General features: G+C 39.7%; 1 protein-coding gene across 1 annotated transcript in view; it reads right to left on the bottom strand.

Moving 5' to 3' along the window:
- The window catches only part of CNTNAP2 (contactin associated protein 2), a 1,208,535-nt gene that overhangs the window by 134,314 nt on the left and 1,048,692 nt on the right, over nt 1-25,529 (bottom strand). Inside the window, exon 16 of the mRNA XM_074892371.1 lies at nt 5,256-5,426. Coding sequence (XP_074748472.1) covers nt 5,256-5,426 — 171 coding nt within the window. The remainder of the gene's footprint in view (nt 1-5,255; nt 5,427-25,529) is intronic.

The raw sequence follows: 25,529 nt of genomic DNA, 5'->3' as shown, positions 1-25,529 counted from the left end.
TGTCACTGCTTCTTGTCTAATTTAGAAGTTACTTGTGTCTCAACTAAGTAGTCTAGAAACAGCTAAGCACAAGAAGCAATGTAGGACTTTTCAAGTGCAAATGTTAGGTATTAGAATGCTCTCAGTATCCCTTGTCCACAGAGTAGTAGACCCATCCTGAAGCTATACTGCTGCTCTCATTAACAAGCTACTCCATGTAATCTGTTTCACAGCAGCCAAGTTCACTGATCACTCCTTGGGGAGACTTTTAGGGCAGCTAGCGTTGCAGGGGTTATCGGCCAAGTGACATCTCTGAATGCACGGGTTGTAAATATTTTTAGCTTTCTACAATGAATTAATAAGAAAGCTCCTTCCACTCTTACATGTTCATGCCAGGATCAAACACAATCTGACCTTTATCTCTCTAAGCCTCATCTTTTTTAATGGTGCAAAACTGACTTGCTGTTTACTTACTTCAGAATAATAACAGTGAGACACAATTCATTAGTGTCTGTAGATTGCTTAGAAGTGCTGGGATTGAGAGGAGCTACAGAAGTGAGCAGAGTATCTTCTTCATTAGAATTATATGACAGTGTCATTAAGAGAGTTCTGTGGAAACAGTTTAATCCACCACAGGCTTTCTAGAGCAACAGTCCTGGGAATCGGATAAAAAACAGTGATGATAAATGCTTCTTCCCAAATACTCAGGAATATGCCCCTTCCAAAATTTGCTTTCAGGAATACATCTCTTCCAAAACCTGGGATTTCTCTTGATTAGAAAATTTAAATGTGGTCTATTTGACAAACACCTCACAGGTATGAAGTAGTTGGGCTTTCATAGTCATAACTCTCCAAAGTCTTCAAACCACATCTCATAAATGAACAAAACCATACTCTTCCCCATTTGACCCTAGTCAGATATGTTGATATTCAGCTGGATTTTAGGTAGACCCCTGCCTACTGCAGAGTTTCGAGTTAGATCCTGGAGGTCTGTCTCCCTGCACCTCAGTGGCTCTAGCCAAGCTCCATTATGCAAAGCTACCATTTCCAGGGAGGAGTGACTGCAAGAAAGAACTGAATGGCAAAGGGAGCTGTGAGTCTTCAAGAATTCAAAATTAAATTCTTGTCATGTTTTGTTTGGCAATATTCAACCATGACGTGGTTAAAGAAAAGAACATTAGGATTGCTGGTAAAGACTTGGAGGATCCGTGTTGCTGTTGGCTGACATACAGGCTGCTGTTTTGTCTGTTTCACGCATGCTAGGTCTGCTCCCACCTTCTGCAACAAGGGGACAGAGATAAAGGCAAAGGATTAATTAGGGCAATGGCTAGCTAAACTGGTTAGCAGTAGTAGGTGGGTCTTTTACAGCTGATGTACATATCTGATGGGCCACGCAGTTTATTTCAGTTCATAGAAGTACTGCATACTATAGCCAACTGCCTATCACCTCTCAGAGCAAGTGCCAGTTCTACTGCACGTACACAGTATAGTTATATGGAGGGTGGACACAAAATTTCATAGGTGCTTCCAGGTGCACACTGGAAGAGTAAATGAGGGCCTCCGAGAAAGATACCAAACAGTTCCTTGACATGACATTCAAATTTTTTGGTGGATGGCTTTTATGAAAAGCACTGACAACAAACTGTCTGAGACTGCTGCCCTGGCAGGCTTTGTAGACAGCAGGTTACATACCTCTGGGTCCTAAAAGGTAGTTCAAGGTTAAAGAAGGTAAAAAATGCCCATGATGAGGGGAGGGGGGGCTTGTACAAATGAAAAAATGGTGTTCTCAATGGTGTTTTTATAGGAAGACTGGATTTTAGGTTAAACCCTCCAAAAACTGTATAGGAAAGAGAAAACATCCGTTTTTTCTCCCTCTAAAAACCAGTTTTAATTTAAAAAATATCTGAAAATTTTAACCAGATATGTATGGTTATATAACCCGCTTTCTAAGCAATCCTAGTCACTGTCAGCTGACCAGCCAGCTATTAAAATAATGGGGTTCTGTAGATTTACTGATGTATGTAGAAACTGAGGCTTCAGGTAATTCTACATCTCTGCCAACTGTTCCATGAATGGTGACATGTACGAGGTTGTCAGAGGAGCTGCTTGATAAATGGAATAACGAAAGATTTAAGCCACATTCAGAGTAGCATTTTATCACTATTTTTTTCGTGACAGTCTTCCTTGTCAGCTGTTTGGAAAAGTTATTTCTTAAATCAGAGAAACATGTTCTTTCCTTCCTTCCTGCATTCCCCCTCTCCTCAGAGATGGCAATCTGGGGCTTTGCTGAAGGCACATGAAGTTACTTTTCAATATACTGCAAATTCCACCTCCTTTTCTTATAAATCTGGAGAGTTAAAAAATAATCTGTGAAGTTGTTAGACCTTAAGAAATTCCAAGACAGCACAATAGTAAAATAATTTAATGAGCAGTCTTAATGACAACTCTTGTGCTCAGAATAAAACACGCAATAGCAAACTCCTTTCCAAAGACTCGAAGCTAAGAATTTTTATAGACTGAATGATTTGTTTCCCTAATGCATTCACCAAGTTCAGCAAGCTGATTAAAATACTGGATATTGTATAGCCTTTCAGTTACTGGTCTGTAGAGCTAAGCTTATGCATCACTAACCATATATTATAGGTACACACAGGTATTTCACATGTAATGGAAGAAGAAAATAGAATTTGCACTGTCTGCTGGCAGGACACCGATTTCAACATTTTCCTTTTGGAACTGTAAAAAGTAAAGAAATCAAGAACAGGTTTTGTAGGAAGTCATTCTTCTTCAATGAGAATTGTACCTGTAGGAGAAGGCAATGAACAGACAAAAGCAACGCACCCACTGTCTGAAGTGCAGCAGCTTGCAGTAAATATGTGATGAGAGCCATTATGCAAAAACCTTTAATAGAAAATAGCCATTCTACTAGAGAATTTGATGGGTTAGCTAGAAAGCAGCTTGGCAAAGGAAACCTTTGGGGTTTAGGGGTAATTCTGTAAGTACCTTGCTGACTTAACTTTATGTTGCTATCAAGAAACAAATTCACATATTAATTTTACGGGACTTCTGTAAAGGGGAAACAGACTTTTAAGAAGCAGCAGAGACAACTGTAAGCCATGTAAGGAACTTCTGAAATACTGAAACTTTATTTTCATTTAAATGAATTCTAAATAAACCATAAATGCAAAGATGAAAACTGTATAAAACAAAGGTTCATTAAATAAATGTGTAATTCAGAAGAGAGAATGAGTTTCTCTTTTTTACTAAACCCACAGTATTCAACTCTTTTTGAGTTGTGACTGGTAGAACATTTAAGTCACAGAAAGGCCTATTTTCTGGGGCTCTGAAAATTTCAAGTAATAGTTTTCAGGAAAGAAAGAGAATGAATGCAATTATATAAAATGAACTGCTTTGTACTTCTTAGCAAATACAGGCAGGATAGTTTTAATCAAGAGTATTTTACTACCTTAAACAGCAATAGTATGTTTCACCTTGCAGACTGTTTTTACAGATGATATTTCAATTTCTGCCATCCAGAATTTGTAATCTAAGGTTTAGATTCAGGGACATGAGGCAGAGCTTGAGTTTATGCATATGCCAAATCACAGCAAAGTCAGAGGATCTCAAGCATAGGCTTAACATTAGACTCCTGTTTATTGATATTCAGGGTACACTGCCACATGCTTTCTTGAACCAGTGCATCCATTCAGCAAGCCACTGCAGCACGATTATTATTTAAACTGAGCTGAGTTCAAAAGGATTACAGTCATTGCCAGGTCACCTTTATTCACTGTTATTGTCACCTTTTAGCTAAATGAGCAGCACAGCTGGTCTGGTAACTACAGTGGCTGAGAACACCTTCCATATAGTAGAAGAGCAAGAAGGTCTGGAGATGCCCACCTCAGCTGACTGTAAGTACTACTTATATTCAAAGTGAAATGAGAAATAGCTGCCACTTTATTACTAAAGGACTGCGCCCCTCATTAATACAAATGAGACTATTCCCTATGACTCAAAATAGGAGCTATTTTGATTTGCAGCAGTTGCTGATTACAGAAAACTTGGATTCAGTAGCGTTAACTAAATTCCTTGTAGAAAGAGGGAAAGAAGCTGTCATCCACCTGGAACTTGGCACTTTTACCCAGAGGGAAAATTTAGTTACATTGTAAAGGGGCCTCCTGGTGGTTTCTAAATTTCCGCATTCTAATTTGTGTGTTTAGCATTTGGGAAGTGTGGAAAATGGCTTTTTCTTTTAAAATTAGATGTGTGCGTGTAAATCACATTGAATCTGCATAAAATAGATTATTTGGGGTATGCAAACAATTTATTCTCTTTCAGCATTAGTGACTTTTGACACTGACTTTTGCGCATCAGCGTTTAGAGCAGGGTCCTTGGCAACCATGAGTAGCTCCTGCAGCAGAGGGAAGCACAAATGCTTTTCCTGGTGCTGGAGTGCAGGGAGGCAGCTTCCTGCATTTATATAACCCTGTTGCTGTAATGTGCTGCTAGAGGCTGCAGTAATAGCTGCATGTAGCACAGCAGGCCTGTCACCGCTCCTGTTTATGACAGGGTAAACCGTGTCAAGGGAGAACAAAGAGGACATAAAACATTTTTCCCTCCTAATTCAAATGCTTCAATTTCACTAACCAGACTTCAGGTACACCTGAGGATTTCGGCACCTTCCTTGGAAAGTTTGCCCTGGGGCCATTAAAAGTGGTTTAAATAATAAAATTAACTTTCCTCTTGATATCATTAGGCCCTCTTTTTCAGATCAAAAATGCTATTAACAGGTAATGCTGATAAAATGTATTTTTATGAGGTTTTTTATGGCTTTTAAATATTATATGCAAGTTTTCAGCTCTTTGAATCCTTACAGTGCTGATTAGGATGGTCTCTTTTCTTTCTTTCCCCTATTTCCAAAACAACTGTGAGATAAAGTAGAAAAGCACACAGAGCTGAAGACACACACTTTAAAGAAACAAATCTGGCATGCAATTTTGAAAAATCTTCTCAGGTCAGTGTAATTTTTATAACTGATGTTACCAGTTCTATCCTTCTTTGTATTTCTCCCCCCAGTAAACAATCCAAATATACTTCAAGTGCTCCTCCCACATAAGGCAACTTGAAAATACAACAAGAAGCTTGATTTGGAAGTTCTTCCAGGATTTAGTGAGCTTACACATTTTACTGAATGATACACATTTTTCGAAAACTACCATCTGACAAAACCCATTTCAGGTGCCAAGAAGACTGATGGGAAGCACATGCATACTTACATTTCAGCTCTAGTTTAATGAAGTCAGTGTTTCCCAGATTCTCAAGGAACACCCCATCCGAGGCTGACGTTTTGAAATAGAAAGAGATGTCTGCGCTGGTTTCCCCTTGGAAGGTGGAGAAGTGAAGGTAGGATGAGGAAGTAACAAAAGAAGCTGCATTCCAGTAATTCCCTGCATGGGATAGACAGGAAAGATACATGTTTCAGTGCTCTCTTGAAACTGTCTGAAAAGTTGAAGTTTTTAATGTCAATATATGGTGCAATGTTGTCTATGCTGAAAAAAACCCCTCTAACACCTTGATTCTACTACATCCTTTTTGTTTTTCCGGACACGGTGTGTCAAGTTTCAGAAGGTAGAGCAAGTTAATTGTACATTTATTTTCAAGTTCCCAATTTATCATATTCAGTCATACACAAATGTGTTGCTACTACATGTTCAGTATAGTAACACTGAATTCATGGGAGATCAGATGGGCAAAACACTAATTTGGTGACTGCCTCACTTCAGGCACATGTTTTCATACACTGCCTCCCATGTAGTTTATCTGTCTTCCAATTTACTTGACACAGCTACCTCATTTCTTCTGAAAGTGGAGCCATGTCTATTAGAAGTGTATTAATACATATCACAGGAAAAAATCCAATAAATGAAGCTAAGCAATACAGACACAATTAACATGCCTCTAACAGTCCCCTAATACATTTCCACAGGAGAAATACCATAATTAACAATAATCAAGAACTATAACAGTACTTTAGCTATCATGCTGGTCAACATTCTGTGCAAGGTAGCATTACATTGCAAAGAGAAAAAAAATGTGTAAGATATAGGTGATATGGTGAGCCAATGAGAGACTGAAACAGCTACTTCTAGTTTTGTCAGGATGCTTATGTATCCAGATTCAGAAATTTATTAAAATATCACTCATTAACTCACCACGGCTGAGTCCTTAGTATTCCAGCTAATAAACACAATAAGAAACTATTTTCCATTCCAGTCAAAACTCCTGGAGATCAGTTTTCCATTATTTGATTACTGAACTAGGTGATAATGCTATTATTTCTCTGGTTAGCACAGGATGAATATGAATCAGGAGCATGCTGAAGCTCCAGAAGCTCAACACTGCTTATATATAACACCACTGGCCCACACCCAAGTGCGAAGTGTTATAATTTGTGTAATTTATTAATCTCTATTCAGATTTAAATTGAACATCTGAATTAACAGAAGAATACTTTAGGTTTAAATACATGCATACTATTGTCTTCCATATTTGTATCCCACCCCCTCCATTTAATTCTGCCTCTCTCAAGAATGCAGAATGAGAAGCTTTGGGAAAAGAAGCAGCTTTCCATTTACTTTAATGCATCCCAGGAGGAAAGTTGTAACTGAGATTTTGTGTGTATGTGTGTACATGCACGTGTGAGCAGTGAAAAGGGGATAAAATGGGCATTCATAACACAGATATATAGCTTTGTGAATTAATCAGTCTAGGTCAGCTGGTTTTCAGCATGTATTGCTATTTACCCTGTTTAGACAAACTGGCAATTTCCAGATTGAATATTATTAATTATTTCTAGAGAAATCTCAATAATCTTTGTATCATAAACAAGCTTGGGCAAGAAAAGTCTGATAATTAATTGCACGGTCTTTCTCTGAAAACATCCTAGTGATAAAGCAACACAGATAAAAAAGGTCTAGAATTGTATTTTCATTCATGGTCTCAGGTCTCTTTCTATCTCTCACTTGTCAGAGTGCTCCCTCAATGTTAGTGTTGCTTATGGTCTAGGTGCATGAGTGCTTTGTCAATAATCTGTTAGTACAGGATCCAGATGGACTTCCACTTGCTGCAGATGTACCTGTATCTACATTTCCTTCTCCTGGGAGCTACAGATATGCTAGATGCTGTCAGACTCTCAAAACAGGTTTTATTTCACTTGCTGAATAAACTCACATGAAATAAGCAGGACTTAGACAAAAAGTCAGGAATATATTAACGCAATCCTTGTTAAGGAGCTAACTTAGCTGCCCTGAATAACCTTGTAGAAATGTTTGCATGTATTTATAAATTAAATAAGTATTTTAGTCACCTAGCTTTACATTCTCTGAATATTACACGAGTTATAAGCCTAAAACACAAAGAACACACAACAAGCAAAAGAGCTGTGAGAGCTACAGGGAACCTACTACAAAATTCAAGTACTAACTGAGACAAATATCTCTTCAGTGAGAAAGGCTCCCCAGCCACCTCACTACCCCAAATGAGACCAGGGGGATTATGCAGCTGTGTCACCGTCCAGGCAAATAACGTGGCTGCAATGGTCTCTGCTGTCAGGCTTCCTCCCCTGGCCAGGCATGCTGGTTACAGAGCAGCCTTCCTGTCAGCACCAGCCGGCCATCAGTCACGGCATGCAATTCCCGGGCTGGCAGCACGCTTACATCTTCTGTGAGCCTCACACAGCTCAAGAACTGCAAGCTAGACACCTATTTTAACTAATCACTTCCACTGATGCATTGACAACGGCTTTGTTGAAAGGACCATATTTTTGTTTTATTTTGTCAAGTCCTGGCGCAATGAGACCCTAGTCCCATAACTGTGCCCTCCACTGCAATACACTATATTATCATCATTACTATTGCAATTAAGTGGATAAGAGTACAAGCTGCTATGTGAAGCAGGTATTTATTTTGTAATGTTTTATTTATATCTTTTTAATTACCTTGAAAACTTGAAAGCATTAAATGTAATTTAACATAAACTCAGCCTGCAATGCTGGGACGCTCTGGGTTAAATCCTTAACCATGACAGTGCATAACCAATGTGCAGGTTTGCCTTTACAGGGAATCAATTTTCACTTGTATGTGATCATTCCTTTATGTAGTCAGAGGGGAAGATTTCACTTTCTTAGTTTTTAAAGTAAAATATGTATTTCAGAGTTTTTCAGACTGGTATTGGTCGTGGGTTTATCCAACAGGGTCCAGCCATATGGCTGAGATCCTAAACCATCACCACAGTACACTTACAAGTAGGACTGTCACTACTGAGTACAACTGCAGGGCCAGATAGGTGGGTGGGTTCATACTGAAATGCACGTCACCATTTTGTTGAAACAAAATCAATCAATTTTTATTTAGTGCTACATCCAGCCTACTGAAGAGGTCCATCACTAAGAATTTTACATTTCATTCGAGATGCTGTGATTTGACTCTCCAGAAAGCCTTGGCTGCAGATGCTACTGGTGAGAGGATAAATACAAACAGTGCAGACTGAATGGGAAAACCTGCAGCTTGAGAGAGACATTTTCAAAGACTATTCATAACAAATTCCTATAAAGATAAAATCATGTTTTCACACATCGGTATACATTCATCTCAAAACACTTTCAGGGGAAAAAGACATTTTATTAAGAGTACAATGGAAATGTTTTGCTAAATATACATAATGATTTTATCATAAAATAGTATCGTTTGATAAGAAATGGGCTGCCTAAGGAAATCTTGAATAAAAATCCACTTTACACATATTATTATTGTTGCTTGCTAGGAACCTTTGTCAGTCACTATGCCTCAAAATTTCTTCGGCACATTGTCACCCTCCTTTCCTCAAATGGTTTGAACAGATTGATCCTACAGACATTTTTTTTTCCCACTTTAAGCTGAGCAAACAGTAGATGGAGGAAACTGGGACTTAAACCACAGGGCAGATGTTACGGCAGTAGGGATACCAAACTAATAGGAGGTGGGAAAGGGAGTTTATTTAGAAAGAAAACTTTAAATACTACATTTGTAATCCATCCTGTTAATAATTATTGTGTCATGATTATTGCCTAGGAGTAACTGGACCTTACAAAATGGGACATGATTGAGAAAGTATTGCAAGAAATGTCTTGCAAGAAAGTCATGCAAACTAGGAGGAATAGTATTTTTCAGGGACATGATAGGCTTGGAAACATTAAGATGGGGAAGGCAGAAGGGCTTCTATTTTGAAGTTGGGAAGAAAGAGGTGCTTGGAGATACACCATCCCTTTCTTTGCCCACTCTCCCTCCAGATAGCTAAAATACCGTAAAAGCTAGGGAGAACTTTTATTGTAGAGCATAGTCTGAAATATAACATTATAATTTTATTTTCGTCTTTGTAACCTCATCTTTAATTTTGTAATCAAGAGCACAGCTCTGTTGTACAGCTCTGTTGTTTTAATCTTGCTTAGTGTTTAAATTTGATTTAAACCAATTAAACAGGTATAGAGAATGTAGCTGTCATGGAAGAAAAAATACAAATAAATCAAGGCACCAGACAAGCCTTTTCAGTTGTTTGCAACCCAAGATCAATGTGGAGATCCCCAAAACATGACTGTGTTTCTCACAAAGTTGCATGTTTCTTGGTGATGGCATTAAGCCTTAGGATGCAGGGCATGCAGAGGCAGGCAAGGGAAGAGCTGACCACAGCCCCAGAGGAAACTCTGTTGTGGATGTTTGCCTGGATCTAAGCAGGGGTCAGAGAAATAGTTGTGCCAGAGGCGCTTCAATGGACCACATAACACTTCATGATTCTGCTTTCAGTTGTGTCAAGTTTGCTCACAGCTCCGGTTATCTGTGGTGGAAATTAAAATCCAAGTCATTAAGCTTCTGCAAAGCAGCCTTACCTCTTTCTCATTAGTTTTGCTAACCCTGAGTTACTGTGTTCTTTATAATTTGTATGGTACAAAGTGTCTCTTCTACTGCTCCATAAAGACAGTCTCAGACAGAGCACTGCACTATAATTACAAAATTATGAGTTGTACAAGAAGCACTGTAGTCTGTAGCCACAAGAAATCACCCAGACTACAAAGATTAATGAGAAGGGACACCTTAAACCTCAGATAAAAAGCTTGAGCTTGTTGTGGCTGGAGTAGAGTTAATTTTCTTCATAGTAGCTAGTATTGGGCTATGTTTTGGATTTGTGTTGATAATTTAGGGACGTTTTAGTTACTGCTGAGCAGTGCTTACACAGCATCAAGGCCTTTTCTGCTTCACATACCACCCCATCAGCGAGCAGGCTGGGGGTGCATAAGACGCTGGGAGGGGACACAGCTGGGACAGCTGACCCCAACTGATCCAAAGGATAACCCACACCATATGACATCATGCTCAGCATATAAAGCTGAGGGAAGAAGAAAGGGGGGGATGTTCGAAGTGATGGCGTTTGTCTCCCCAAGTCGCCGTTAGGCATAATGGAGCCCTGCTGTCCTGGAGATGGCTGAACACCTGCCTGCCCATGGGAAGTGGTGAAGGAATTCCTTGTTTTGCTTTGCTTGCATGCATGGCTTTTGCTTTCCCTATTAAACTGCCTTTATCTCAACCCACTCTTTTCTCACTTTTACTCTTCCAATTCTCTCCCTAATCCCACCAGGGGTGGAGTGAGCGAGCAGCTGTGTGGTGTTCAGTTGCTGACTGGGGTTAAACCATGACAAAGCTGAATAAAGACTTGAAGATTTTTTGCATTACGTCCCACCTCAGGGAGGAGGAGGGAGATGGTTGCTGCAATACTGACAAGGACAAATTCACCTCATCCTGAGTTATACAACATGGACTGACATCTTTTAATGTGTGGTAGCTCTGTAACTTGATAACACAGAATGACTAGGCTTATAGCAATCAGCTTTTCAGCTTCTCCCTTGCAATATTTTTGTCCAGAACTCCCTTGCTAGCTCCCATCAATATCTTCTTTCTTAGCATGATTGAAATTCATGCTTTAACACCATCAATTTCACTTTTACATTTAAACCTCATTGAAATGGATAATGGCAATAGCAGAACTGTAAAAGACGTCAGTGCTTTTAGCCCTGCTAGGCAATAGCACTAGAGAATGAATACTGCAATGTCAGGCAGCTCTTATGTATCACAATAGACCAAAAACCTCCAGGGCCCTCATCTGCAGCAAAACAGATTTTCTATCAAAACCATTATGTGAATAAAATGTAAGAATAGTCTCCTATTTCAGAGAAGATGGATGTGTGAATGGAAAACTGTTCTGTGCCACAGAGTAATGGACTGAGATTATCCATACAATTATGCTCAACAAATCAAGTTTTTTTTTTCCTTTCTTCTTTTTCCATTCTGGAAGAGAGGAATCCAAACATGCACACTCAGAGCAGTTTGGATACCAGTACAGCAACAATCACAGCTTTGATTCCAGTCTTCAGATCTGCATCATGAGTGGAATTGGGCCTAACGAAATCCAAAACTGCTGCTGGACTTTATTCAACTTCATTGTCAATGAAACAAGGCAGAAGAAGGAGGAAAGATATTCTAATCAAAAAAGAATGTCACAAGTTATTCAGAAAACAAAAGAAAAGTCAAAGAAAATTGGCAGTGATTCTCACACTGAGTTGTACCTTATTTTGAAAGGTGTAACTGCAACCTTGAAGCAAGGCAGGCCCTCTTCTGTCAACGGCACTAGTTGGAGTGGGGCTGAGAGCAGAGCTTCAGTCTGAGCAGGAGGGGGGGAGGAGAGCAAGAATGGCAAGTCCTCAGCATCCTAAGTCCTTTGCCAGGAGGACTACAATGCTGGTGGCTTCCTCCTCACTGAAGGATTTGCTTGGTGTCATTTTCAGTTGTGCTAACATGCAGTTATACCTTTGTTCTTCACTGGTCTGCACCTCTGTGCCACATTCACTATATGTTTTACCATATCACATTCACTACCCTTAGTGTATATATAATTTACTACATATGGTAAGTTTTGCATATATTCTTTGATTTCTTTGGTACCCCTGAAATCAGTTTTGCCCAGCTCCACCAGTCCTGAAGTTATTTGATCTTTCGTGAGTTGTTTATAGGCCAGGGGTCCCTGTATCAGTCAGTGCCCAGTCTTGTATCATCCGTTGCCTGTACTCCTCTGCCTTGGATCCCATGTTTCCACGTTTCAAGGCCCCTGCTATGATAACAGCTGTGTATTCCTCTGCATTGCATCATTATGTTAGTCATCAATAACTCATCCTGCACAAAGTAACTACTTTTTACTAGTATCTATATTAAAATGGGGTTATACCATAAGATAAGCAAAAGTAAAATAAACTAGGCATAGCACCCCTGTCACTAGAAAAAAATAGTGTTTCAGCTAAACCAAGTAAAGCAAAGCTTGAGGCAGGGGCCAGAAGAGTTCAAACCTGGCAAGCCTGTGGCCTTGCATTGTGAGTACAATATCCACAGACTGTAACTAGAAATGGCAATCGTGTATTTCCTGGGCTACAGGTTTACAATTTATCAACATCACGGCAGATTACCATTTGAAAAGAAGCACGTAAATCACTACTTAATTTAAAATTAATATGGTAGTATCCCAATTTACTTAATCCAAAAATGAATCAAGAAAAATAAACTAAATGGAATTGCTACGCAAGACGTTGGCTTAATAGCAGAAAAACCCTTTGACAACACACAGGAAAAATAATCCCCAAGTCAACAGATGAAGAGTGTATTAGCACTGAATAACAGCAAACTGAATTACACCCTTTCAGCCTAAATAAAAATATAGGTTAGTTTTCAAGATAAAACTAGCTCTGTATCTTTTAACAAAGTAACAAATGGCTGGAAGTCCAGAACAAAACCTGCTGAGAATATCAGCACATCTAAAGATGAGTTCAGAGTTAGCAAAATAGAAAAGTTAGCTTTGCTGTGGTGACTGTCACATTAAAGACAATTCAGATTTTAAAGGATAAATGCTAGGTTTTTGAAAAAAAAAAAAATTTTTTTTTTTTTTTTTCACAATTACCTCAACTCTAGTAGGCTGTAGCATGGAATGTAGTAATGTAGTAATGTAGTGTATGTAGTACTACATTCCATGTAGTAATGGAATGCTTTTAGACTAGACTAGACTAGACTAGATTAATTCAGTTGGAAGGGACCAACAATGATCATCTAGTCCAACTGCCTGACCAATTCAGGGCTGTCCAAAAGTTAAAGCATAGTTATTAAGGGCACTGCCCAAATGCCTCTTAAATACTGACAGGCTTGGGGCATCGACCACCTCTCTCCAGGATGTCTGTTCCAGGGTTTGACCACCCTCTCAGTAAAGAAATGTTTCCTAATGTCAAGTACGAATCTTCCCTGATGGACACAGCTTTGAGCCATTCCCACACGTCCTGTCACTGGGTACCAGGGAGAAGAGCTCAGCACCTCCCTCTCCCCTTCCCCTCCCCAGGAAGCTGCAGAGAGCAGTGAGGTCACCCCTCAGCTTCCTTCTCACCAAACTAGACAAATCCAGGGCCCTCAGCCGCTCCTCACACAACATTCCTCCAGCCCCTTCACCAGATTTAGTGCCCTCCTCTGGACCCATTCAAGTACTTTCACATCCCTTTTAAACTTTGGGGCCCAGAACCACACACGGTACCCAAGGTGAGGCTGCACCAGCACTAAATACAGCGGGATAATCCCCTCTTTTGACCGGCTGGTTATGCTGTTTGATGCACCCCAGGATGCAGTTTGCCCCCTTGGCTGCCAGGGCACACAGTGCTGACTCCTGTTGAGCCTCCTGTCAACCAGCACCCCCAGACCCCTTTCTGCAGGGCTGCTCTTCAGTCATTCCTCTCCCAATTTAGACTTGTGCCTGGTGTTACTCTGTCCTAGGTACAGAATTCGACATTTTGACTTGTTAAATTTCATCCCATAAATCATTGTCCAATGCTCCAATCTATCTAGATCCCTCTGCAAGGCCTCTTGTCCCTCGAGAGAGTCATCAGCACCTCCCAGGTTGGTATCATCAGCAAAGTTGCTAATGGTGCATTCAACTCCTGCATTCAGATAGTTGATAAATATATTGAACAGAACTGGTCCTAGAATTGAGCTCTGAGGCACACCACTGGTGACCACTCACCAGCTAGATGTAGCCCATTCATGCAACCCTCTGAGCCCTGCCCTTCAGCCAGTTCTTCACCCAGCACACCATGACCGTGCTCATCCCACAGTTGGACTTGTCCAAAAGGATGCTGTGAGGGACAGTATCAAAAGCCTTACTAAAATCCAGAAAAACTGCATTCACTCCCTTCCCTTCACCCACCAGGCAGGTGACCTTATTGTAGAAAGATATCAAATTAGTTAAACAGGACTTTCCCTTTGTGAACTCATGTTGACTGTGCCTGATGATTGCATTATTCTTTAAATGTCTTTCAATAGTACCCAGTATAATATTCTTCATAATTTTTCCAGGAACTGAGGTTAGACTAACAGGTCTGTAGTTTCCTGGGTCTTCTCTCACACCCTTCTTGTAAATTGCAATGACGCTGGCTAGCTTCCAGTCAGCAAGGACCTCCTCAGACTCCCAAGAGTCTCACCTTTGATAGATGATCAAGAGGTGTCCTGCCGTAACATCTGCCAGCTCCTTCAGTACCCTGGGATGAATCCCATCAGGCCCCATGGACTTGTAAACATTCAGCTGATACAGCTGGTCTCTTACAATTTCAGTGTCCACAAATGGAAAGTCACCATTCCCGCAGTCATGGTCCTCTGGTGCAGGGGACTGGGCAACCCAAGGTCTATCAGTATTATTAAAGACTGAGTCAAAAAAAGCAGTGAATGCCTCCGCTTTTTCTTCATCCCTATTATTCAGGTGACCATCTCCAACAAGTATTGGTCCAATGTGTTCTTTAGACCTCCTCTTGTTATTGATGTACTTAAAAAAGCCCTTCTTGGTGTCTGACACAACACTGGCCAGTTTCAATTCTAATTGAAATTTGGCTTTTCATGTCTTCTCCCTGCATAAGCAAACCACAGCTCTGTAACCTTTCTGCGAAGCCTGACTTCGCTTCCAGAGATCATACAATTTCTTTTTCCTCCTGAGTTCCAAGCAGAGTTCCCTGTTCAGCCAAGCTGGTCTTCTGCCCTGCTTGCTTGACTTCCAACACAATGGGATTGCCTGCTCCTGTGCTTTTAAAAGGTGGTTCTTAAAGACTGGCCAGCACTTGTGGACTCCTAAGCCCTCAGAATCAGATTCCCAGGGTACTCTGCTAAATAGCTCCCTAAATAGCTAAATAGTCCAGGGTAAGAACTCTGCTGTCCTTTTTTCTCATTGCACTGGAAAATTTAAACACAACCATTTCATGATCACTGTGGCCAAGAGAGCCACCTACCATCACATTCCCTATGAGTCCTTCTCTATTCACAAACAAAAAGTCTAGGAGGGCATTTTTCCTAGTTGGCTCACTGAGTGTCTGTGACAAGAAGTTCTCTCACAGACTTCAAGAATTTCCAAGACCTGCTTATCACAGCATATTTTGGATGATCTAAGTAAAACTCGTTCCTTCTAAAGAATGGGAGTGTTAAAAACCCCGGGAGATGGAGGGAATCTGGCAGAATTAGGTGGAGATTCTGCCTTTGTTAGGATTTGTAGGAGGCTTTCAGGGGTCTAGAGTTTCAAAGCCAGGAAGAGATCAATATGTTCAGATGCAGGCAAACAAGAAAGTTCATTTGAACTGAAAAACTGTGCTTATGGTTTTTAACCTCTTTGATTTCTATACTACACCTCAAACTCAAAGTAATTCCTTGAGGCCTCTCTTCTGGAAGTTCATTGCATGCATCTTTTCTCAAAGTGAGATACTGAACAAGGTTAACCGTCTCTGCTCATTTGGGTTGTGATCTTCCACTGATGTCCTTGTCTCCTCCAGTTATGGGAAAGTTGTTTGGTCTGCACTCATAGTCCTTTGCCACCTCTCCTTTTACTGAAAATGCCAAAAGTCCTGCATGCCTGCCACTGCTCTGACAATGATTGATCTCATTACAGAATTTGTCACCTTTTCACACAGGCCCAAGTTCTAAAGTCCCAAACTTCTTTATGCAGAACAAGATACTAAGGAGAAGGTAACCCTCTTTCAGGATTACAAGTGCAGGCTAGCCTTAAATTGCTTATTTAAAAATGAAAGTCTCTGCGCTATTATCTGGGATCAACTTGAGTACTATGGTCAGTAACGAAGGACATAAAACAGCTTAAATTAAGATTGCAGTAAGATGGATAGTAGTTTATCTGCTTGCTGTTATAAATTATCTGTTTTCATAAAGATTCTCAAGTGACATAACACTTACAAGACATAGATCAATGGATATAAACACAGATGCTAACGTTTGCTTTACTCTGCCAGTCACTGTATTTGCTGAGTGAGGGAAAAGTGCAATCACATTTATCAGTGAAATGTTGGAGTCAATGAAACAGATTCAGTGATGCAGAAAAGTTTCCAGTACCTGCTGTGTTACCTGCAATCATCTTTGGAAGATCATTTTTCAAAAGTCTTGCCTCCTGGTCACAATGACTAATCACAATGCATACCCTGTCACTGCTGGCATCATCACTTTCATCCATCTAAAGAATGAAGGGTCCTGATCTGGCATGGTTTACAACCTGGAGCTGTGTAATGTGCTGATGGAGCTTTAATGATGCATGTAAACTGGTGTCCTTTCAAGGGAATTTTTTTAAACGATAACTGACCTGCAAACATCAGCTTGATCACCTCTGTGCCACAGTCAATGCAGTGTGTAGGAACTCTGCCACGATCCCAGAATGGTAAACATTAAATACAGGAACCTGCTGTTGTCCACAAAGCATGTTATTAACTGTGAGGATCTGATTCTCTATTGCCTTGTATTGCCTAGACTTGGGTATTTATAGCTGTGCAAAGCTTACCCTTCTGGTAACACTGCATAACCACCGTACGCTCAGCACACGACTGTGCAAGATGTAAGGCAAAGACACAAAGACAATAATCCAACAATGTAACAATGACCTTTCTTAACAGCTCAGTTCCTCTGTGGTACTAAATTTATTCCCTGTGCTGTGGAGGTGAACTGCAGGAAAGTGTAGTTCTCAGACCCCTCCTTTTCAGCTCTGCAGATCCTTGCCTAGGTATGTGGACAATGAGATGCAGCTCTAGCCTTCAGTAGATGCACAGAGGCATTGCACTGGCCCAACACCATTTGGACCACATGATCCAATAACCATTTCTACTGCTGCCATTCCCATTTGCTATCCCTGGCATGACTTGTTATAAGAAGGATGTGCCGGGTAATATCAATGCAGCTCTCCCCCTCTACATTTGCTCATTTCTGGAGGAAAGTCTCTGCTTAGGGTAACATTTCTGTTCCTATGTGTGGCTTCAAAGTCATTGGTGTTTGGCTATGGATCTGACCTCTGTGTCCTGGCTCTTTGTCTATCTGATTTGTGTTCTCCTTGAGCAGCTCCACTTTCACAATGGAAAATGTTCTTCAGAATTAAAATGCAAGATGCAATTTAGTCTTGATGTAGCACATTAAGTATTCTTCATGTCGTTGATTCCAGAATTACTGTTATTCACAGAGATCATAAAATTATTTTGCTTGATCTTCTATTACTGGATGGATTTCAGAGCGTTCTGAACTAAAACTGAGAATATTTAACTCACAAGATGTGACTAGGTCCTTTCATGAATCACAGTCTTCTGAGCTTTGATGAAACCTATGGCTAAAATAATATCCTTCAAGTATTAATTTAATTCAACAGGTGCACTAATACAAAGTTATGCGGTTCTACTGTTTATCTGTAGAAATATACTTCTAATGACTCCTTTGTTCATGTCCCAATACCAGTTCCACAGAAATTAAGGAAATACTTCAGATGTACATCTACAGTTATGGAGTAAAACTATAATCTTCATTGTCATGGTGCCACTCGGGTTTTATGTCACTGTAATATTACTTGAGGTCCAACTTCCCATAATATGTTTTCTAGCCATGTGGTTTTGACTGATGGTTGCTATTTATACTATCTAGGCCATCAATTAAGAACATTTGTGGAGAATTTGAATCCTAGGGATGGACATCCTGTGTTGAATCCAAACAGTGAAAGGCTTAATACCTCTGTGGCCTCCCAGTCCTAGACTGCTCTAGGAACTGAGAAGAACCAGCGGAGTCTATGTTACAGTACTGTCTTACCCCATAAACTGAAGCTTTGGCTAGAACATCTGCTGTATTAAGTGCTCTGGCCCTGTACATACTCCTTGATATGCTTATGCTGACCTATCCTTTTCCCCTTTAGTTGCTAATATCAGACTTTGCAAGAGGGTCTTTGAAAAGTAATTTTATGTTTTATTTCTATATCATCTATGGCAGAGAAACTTCTCACTTGGCTGATTTGAGCCTTTTTTCCATTTGCTGCCTGTTCCTTACCTTTAAAATAATTCATTAAGACTATCACTGTGTCCAGAAATCCTACTGTGATCTTACTAGATCTTACACTATCTCAGCAGTGTTCTAAATAATAGAATGTAAAGAAAAAGTACTTACAAAATTTCAGTTTAAAAAGAAAAGTTTCCTGTATTAAGTGGTCCCCTAGAGCCTTGTGCCTGGTTATATTCCCTTTATCCACCTTTTTTTAATCTTAACATTACCTCTAGTGCCATTGTTAATATTGTTATCAGAGAGTAAAGTTACATGGGCAAAGTTACTCAGGTGAACTCACTGTAGAATTGCAGCTGTCACTCTTTGAGCAGTCATTGGCTAGTCACTCTTCAAATACCATATAGGTGATGCAAGACAATCTACGTAGTGTAATAGTAAATCTAAACCAGAACCCTAACTAAAATTTTTTAGACTAAATATCTCATTGTATGGAGAGAGAAGAAGGGATCTATTACACTCCTGTTGCAGCTAGACATAGAATTCTTATAGACTTGAGTGGTAGCAGCACTGAGACTGAGAATTTTAAATGTATATATATGTTAAAAATGACCTTATGAATTTAATGAGGATTAAACCAACCAGAGTTTACAGATATATAAGAAAGACTTATACATAGGACGCCCCAATAGAAAATTATTAGCTTTAGAATTCAAAAAAAATCTAGTACCAATTACATGTGTTAAAGGTTTAACTTCTCTAGAGACCCCTTCCAACCTCAACTGTTCTGTGAAAGTACAAACAATGACCAGAAAAAAATAAAATAAATCTGGTTCTGGATTGAATAAAAATGGCAAGGAAATCAATCTCATTCAAAAATTGAAATGAAATTAGTATTTTGGAGGTGAAATGGTTTATGAAAGCAAGACACTCTTCTACATCTACAGTAGATTTGATTCTGACCTCTTTCACGTCATTCTGGCATAGCTCTACTATTCATGGCATTGCACTCAATTTATACAAATCTGAGAGCATACACTCAATGCTGTCTTCCCAAATCTTTTCCATCTCAGCCAAAATATACATGAAAGAGAAAATGAAGTGTGAAAAAGATGTCTCAGGAAGAAACAGATCTTTCTTTCTCTGCCTTACATTTTCCTTCTTTCCTTCCTTCGTTCCTTCCTTCCTGCCTTCCTTCCTGCCTCCCTCCCTCCCTCCTGCCCTCCTACGTGCCCGCCTTCCTTCTTCCTTTTCTAGGTTTTCCCATGCTAAATATCTCTCTAGTAAACAGTCATCTAGAAATTTGGACTTGTAAAGGAATGTTTCATCTGGCATATAAGAACAAAAGATTGCAGAGAAAACCTGCCTTAAGACATTTTACAAAGCATGGCACAAAGTGGGAAAAGCATGCACATCTAAAACTAGATTTCCAGAACACAAAAGGAATCCCTTGCAGTGATGATTTTTATCTGAAATGGAAGGATCTTGGGGTAAAGGCACTGTGCCATAATTCAGTCATTCTAAATTCAATTTCTTGGCTCTGACATTCTTATCATACGTGACCCTGGCCAAGCTGTTTGCGGCTTATGTCTCAAAGAGTCCAAGATCTCTGAGGTGAAGATAATACCTCTTCTCTCTTTTCCTTTATAAGGCCTGTTTGAATCTTGACCTTGTAGGACTGTCAGGATACACAGAGAACTGCAGTTACAATCTTAGACTACAGGAGGCAGCTTTTCTTCTTGAAGCAGAGTACTGAACTTGGCTGGAATTTGAACACACAACTGTGATACACATGTTGACAATAATTTTCCATGAATTTACTTCTTATCTTTCACATTATCCAAATGCATTGGTGTTGTGTGAAGTCATTAAATGAGTGTCAAAACATATCAAAAATAGAGAACACAACTCCAAACATTGTTCTGCCTGCTCAAATAGCAACATACCAATGCGGCAACATCATTTATGGATAAAAATATATACATGTGTAAATAAAAGACCTATCAACACTAAAAAAAACAAAGATGACAAATATTTCACTATGTGTTAAGAAGTAAATGTTTCTTCACAGTGTTTTGTAACCCTGCATGAGTGTAATTACCTCACGATGACCAAGATACCCATCACATCACATCATATTACTTGTCATAACATTTCTTTCCAATATAAATATAAATAAATGTAACAAATTACTTTGATCATTGAAGATTGTTGGTGAATTTTACCCAGGCTCTGCTTGAGCCTTGAGGGCCACTCTTATCACTTGTGATATTATGCAGCCCAAAGCAGAAGGCTCCTTGGGACTCCATTTATCAGAGAAATAAATAAATATATGCCATAACAGATCTAAACTTTTTGAAAGGGACTATCGCAGTCATGCTTACTGTCATGGTTACTAGATCAGGCATTTGGTGTTGAGAAAGAGCTGAGGCTAAACTAAAGAATAGGAGCTTTGGTGTGTATTTGGTCTAAATAACAAACTACTCACAAGCTGTGAAGAAGCTGGGCTGCTTGACACCAGAGGTGTACTTCGCTTTGATCTACGAAGTCTTTCTTCTTCTGCCAGAGGGAAGAGCTGTACTCTGACACTGTATTTTACAATTTTCTTCATTGGGAAAAGATAGTCTTTGTGAATGGCAATCGTAAGTCACATGAGGGAACAAACGGACCAAAATTTGCTTGTATTGGATCAATCAAGACTTCAAATATACAGTTTAAAGGCAGTCTTGGAGAAAAAAAAACCTGGCTGCACAGAAACTGATGTGAATCAGGATCTGATTTAGGGAAACCACCTAATTTCAGAGGAATTTGTTGTTTCATGACAGCATCTGTTCTTGAAGGAAATCCCCTGAAGGACAGAAACAAATGCAATGTTTCTCTAAGGAAACATGACACGAGTCAAGAAATGCCTTGGAACAAAACGAGAGCTAACCCCGGAGATGGAAGCACTCAAGCTGTGCGGGTGCACCCAGGCCACTGGAGCATGTACACCTATCCAGGCACTGAGATAGAGGAGTAGTGAGTTGAGAGCAGAAGCTGGACAGCACATCCTTCCCATACCCAGGCTCTCTGCATTGCACTGCATTCTTGTTGTTTAGCTGTACCAGCTTGGCTGGAGTTCATTAGTGTATATAGTGCTGCACTGTGTCTTGTAAACTTAATGTATGCCTGTACTAATTACCTCGACTGCAGTTTGACCCTCTAAGTGAGGCTGGTCTGGCTCAGATTCAGCCTTCATATTAGTCACTATAATGAAAACTACTCTTGATCCTCCCTTCTCAGACTATAAAATAGGCAGCCTGTAACCAGCACGGCATGTTTCCTGTGCAGTCATCACTAACAGATGGAACAGCTGGTAAACTAAACTCCTGATGGCAAATTTTGGTGATATCAAGTCTGTGCATGTGATGGTGGGTCACGTCAGCCATCTTACACTGTTATCCTAAGAACACACTGAACAGATCATCTGCCTTCAACCATCACTAGCTCTGATTTGGGGATACTTCACCTGGTCTGCTGTTGTACTGTGTTTGTAGTCATTTGTTTTTGAATTCTTCGGGAGCTCTAATTACAGATAAATACAGATTAAAATAGAAAATTTGATGAGGAGGAACCAAATGGAACTCTGCATTTGCAATGAGGGAAAAACTGTCATACATGTTGTATTATATTGTCTCAGTGTAAGTGAACAGTTTTAATATATATTATTACATAACCCTGTCAGTATTTGTCAGCAATCCAGGGTCTTCTTGTTTTTCTCTAGATATAATACTTACTCTCATATTTCTTCAGTAGCAGCACTCTTAAAGGCAAATAATGTAGTATCACATAAAGATACTACATTGTCCCCCCATATCCCCTCTTCTTCTTCTCCCTCCCTCCTTCCTTCTTCCCGGAAAAAAAACCACCCAAACAAACGAACCAGGAAGAATAAAGACTACCAATTAACGATAGAGTCAAATTTGATTTTTCTGGGAATGCGAATGAAAGGGTTAGCCAGCAAAGGGTTAGAAAAAAATCATCTCAGAGCTCAGTCTCTGCTGAGCTCACCTTGTCATTTCAGATTTCATTACTGAGTTTCTAGCAGAATGGTTGAACCTGCACAATGTCCTTTCCCTCCCCTTTCCTCAGCACACTAAGCAGCTGCCGCGAGTGCTGAGGCAATGGAGGCTGGAGAATAGGATGGCAGCAAAGGGGATTACTCCAGCTGCATCTAAAAATGTATGAATTCTGCAGAGAGAGAGCAACAAGTCCTGCTTCAGAATAGGGCTGATTGGCTTTTCTAAAAAAACAAAGGTCATGACTCAGTGAAAAGCTCAAACTCTCATACGAAGGAAAGAAGCATGTTTATAGTCTTCATATGAGTAACCTAAGAACAATTCTGTCCATAAAGACTTATTGAGAAAAGTACACAAATAGCAGAGATTGAAATCTTATTTGCAGATTAAACCTGTCCTGACAAGTTTTGTTTCTTTTTTTTTCCTCCATGTGATGAGTAATTTTGCAATTTCTCTGGCTTTCATTTATTACGATAGTACTGGTTATATTTCTGCGCAGCAAAATCACGTCCTTTTTACAAGTGCATATCTGCAGTATTTCCTTTAAGACACATCATGATGCAAAGCCAAGTTCTTTCATTTCAACGGCAGTTGATACTGTTTGCCCCATCAGAAGGCAGAGGAATTTACAAGCATCTTACCAAGGTTTAGCACTATATACGTTTTCATTGACTATGCAACAGTGTTAGCAGCCTCTCCCTCAGAGGAAGAAAAGCTTCAGGTTACCAGATTTCTTTTCTATTCTATTCTATTCTATTCTATTCTATTCTATTCTATTCTATTCTATTCTATTCTATTCTATTCTATTCTATTCTATTCTATTCTATTCTATTCTATTCTATTCTATTCTATTCTATTCTATTCTATTCTATTCTCTAGTCTATCAATTCTTCAAATAACTGAAAGAGCAAACATCCCCTAAGTCAACAGATAAATTTATGGTTGAAAGTTGATTATTTGCAAAGTAATTTGTTATTTGCCCTGTCAAAAGCAAGATAGTAAGCTAAAGTTTAGCCTTCATCTTTGTAAGTTTCTAGCTTTGCATTTTCCTCTTTCGTTAGCACTTTTTTTTGATTTGAAAATCAGTATCACTGGGAATTTTTTGTGTCTCACCCTCCTCCTCCCCCTCTACCCCATCCACATATCTATAAATTTTGGCTGGAAAAAGAATGAAACATATTTTAAAATCAGCTGACTATTTATCTGCAGACTAGTGAAATCTGGTAACCAAACTCATCTTACTCCTGTGTCATCACCTAAATAGAATGCTTTCCAAATAAACAATGATAGGAGAATTGTGTGCCAAATTTTACTTTAAGACAAGATTGATTCCTTTCTTTAATGAGATGAAATAGTATTTCATTGCACAAATAAGATTACTATTTAAAATGGATAGGATATATTCTGCTACTAATTACAGATGCAAATCAGAAAATGGTGTATTGGCTTTCTACAATTTGAATATGCCACTGCTATATAATCTCTTCAGCTTATCCAACCTATTTAATGTTACAAGGAATTTTATCTGACACTACCACAACTGAAGAGAGGATGGCTGGAATGAAAAGCCTGGGAAAAAAAATCTGTACACACATGAAGCTTTGAAGGCTTTTTAAAGCTCTGTGCAGACTGCCTGCTTAAGCTTTACAGCAACATGGCAAACATAGTTTTTCCTCCTGGATGCAAAGCCTAATGCCCAGTTTTCTGTTTGCCTTAACTCCTGTGAGTATTCCTGCTGAGCAGCTTTAGCAGACCAGCCTCTCAAAGTAAAAGATTAAACCTTTTCTCCTGTTCCCATGAGTTTTAATCTTGAGGGAAACAGAAATCAAAATGATTGAAAAGGCAACATGAAGAGTCACATCTAGCCATGGAGGGTAATAACCAAGTATAGAAAGCTTTAGATATTGACATGATCCGACGTTACTTCTGTTCGAAGGTGGCTTAATCATAGGTTTCTGCACAAAAACGATCCAGACTTCGAGCAATTGTTCTGGGCTTGCTGCCAGCATCATAAGTGAGTGCTGCTATCAGCCCTTCAGAAAGGAAATGAAGAAAAAAGGCAAAAAGGAAAAGTTATTGTCCTTCTAATAAGCTTGGCATGTGAACATGCTTGTCAGAGAGATACCCACTTCAAATCCTAAGTTTTATCTTAACAAACAGAAGGACTCTGGTCTTGGTTCCACATGGGGCTTAAACATAGGTCTGTCTGAAGGGAAACACTACTAATCGAATACGTCAGTATTTTGATAGGTTGTGCCTTCTGTGAAAAGGCTGAGAAAGAGAGACTGGTACCTGCCTTAATGGCCAGTATCCCTTTAAGCCTCAAGTAGTGCCTGTCAGCTACCAAGGAGAGGGTCAGAAAAAAACTCAGGAGTAGTTAGCCTCGAGCAGTAAAAACAAATGGCCAAACAAAAAACCGAGGCAGAAAACCTTAGCTTTTGTGGGGAGAATAATTCACATCAACAAAAGCTTGTTCTGAAGGAAAGCTGATGGGCCTCAGTCTTGTTGCTTTTTGTTTCTTTTCTTCTTGTTCCAAAATATATCTCATTATGAATCTTTCTCTTGTCTTCTTCATCACGTGCACCAAATCCACGTCTTGCCTATTAATCTACCACTGCATTAGCTCCCTCAGTATGGACATCCCAGGGAATGTGCCAACAGCATTTCATCAGAAATTTGTATCAGAAAGTTTATATCAGAAATAGTGTGGCCAACAGCACTAGGGAGGAGATCGTCCCACTGTACTTGGTACTGGTGAGGCTGCACCTTGAATGCTCTGTTCAGTTTGGGCCCCTCACTACAAGAAAGACATTGAGGTGCTGGAACACATTCAAAAAAGGGCAGCGAAGCTGGTGCAGGGTCTGGAGCACAGGTCTTACAAGGAGCTGCTGAGGGAAGTGGCGTTGTTTAGTCTGGAGAAGAGAAGGCTTGGGGGAGACCTTATCGCTCTCCACAACTACCTGAAAGGTCGTTGTAGAAGTGGGTGTTGATCTCCTTTACCTAGCAACAAGAGGTTTAGATCAGATATTATGAAAAATTTCTTCACTGAAAGGGTTGCCAAGCATTGGAACAGTCTGCCCAGGGAAGTGGTTGAGTCACC

The sequence above is a fragment of the Strix uralensis genome, chromosome 1 (assembly GCF_047716275.1).
Source record: "Strix uralensis isolate ZFMK-TIS-50842 chromosome 1, bStrUra1, whole genome shotgun sequence".
In the NCBI taxonomy this organism is placed as follows: domain Eukaryota; kingdom Metazoa; phylum Chordata; class Aves; order Strigiformes; family Strigidae; genus Strix; species Strix uralensis.
This window is presented reverse-complemented; position numbering and strand designations above follow the sequence as displayed.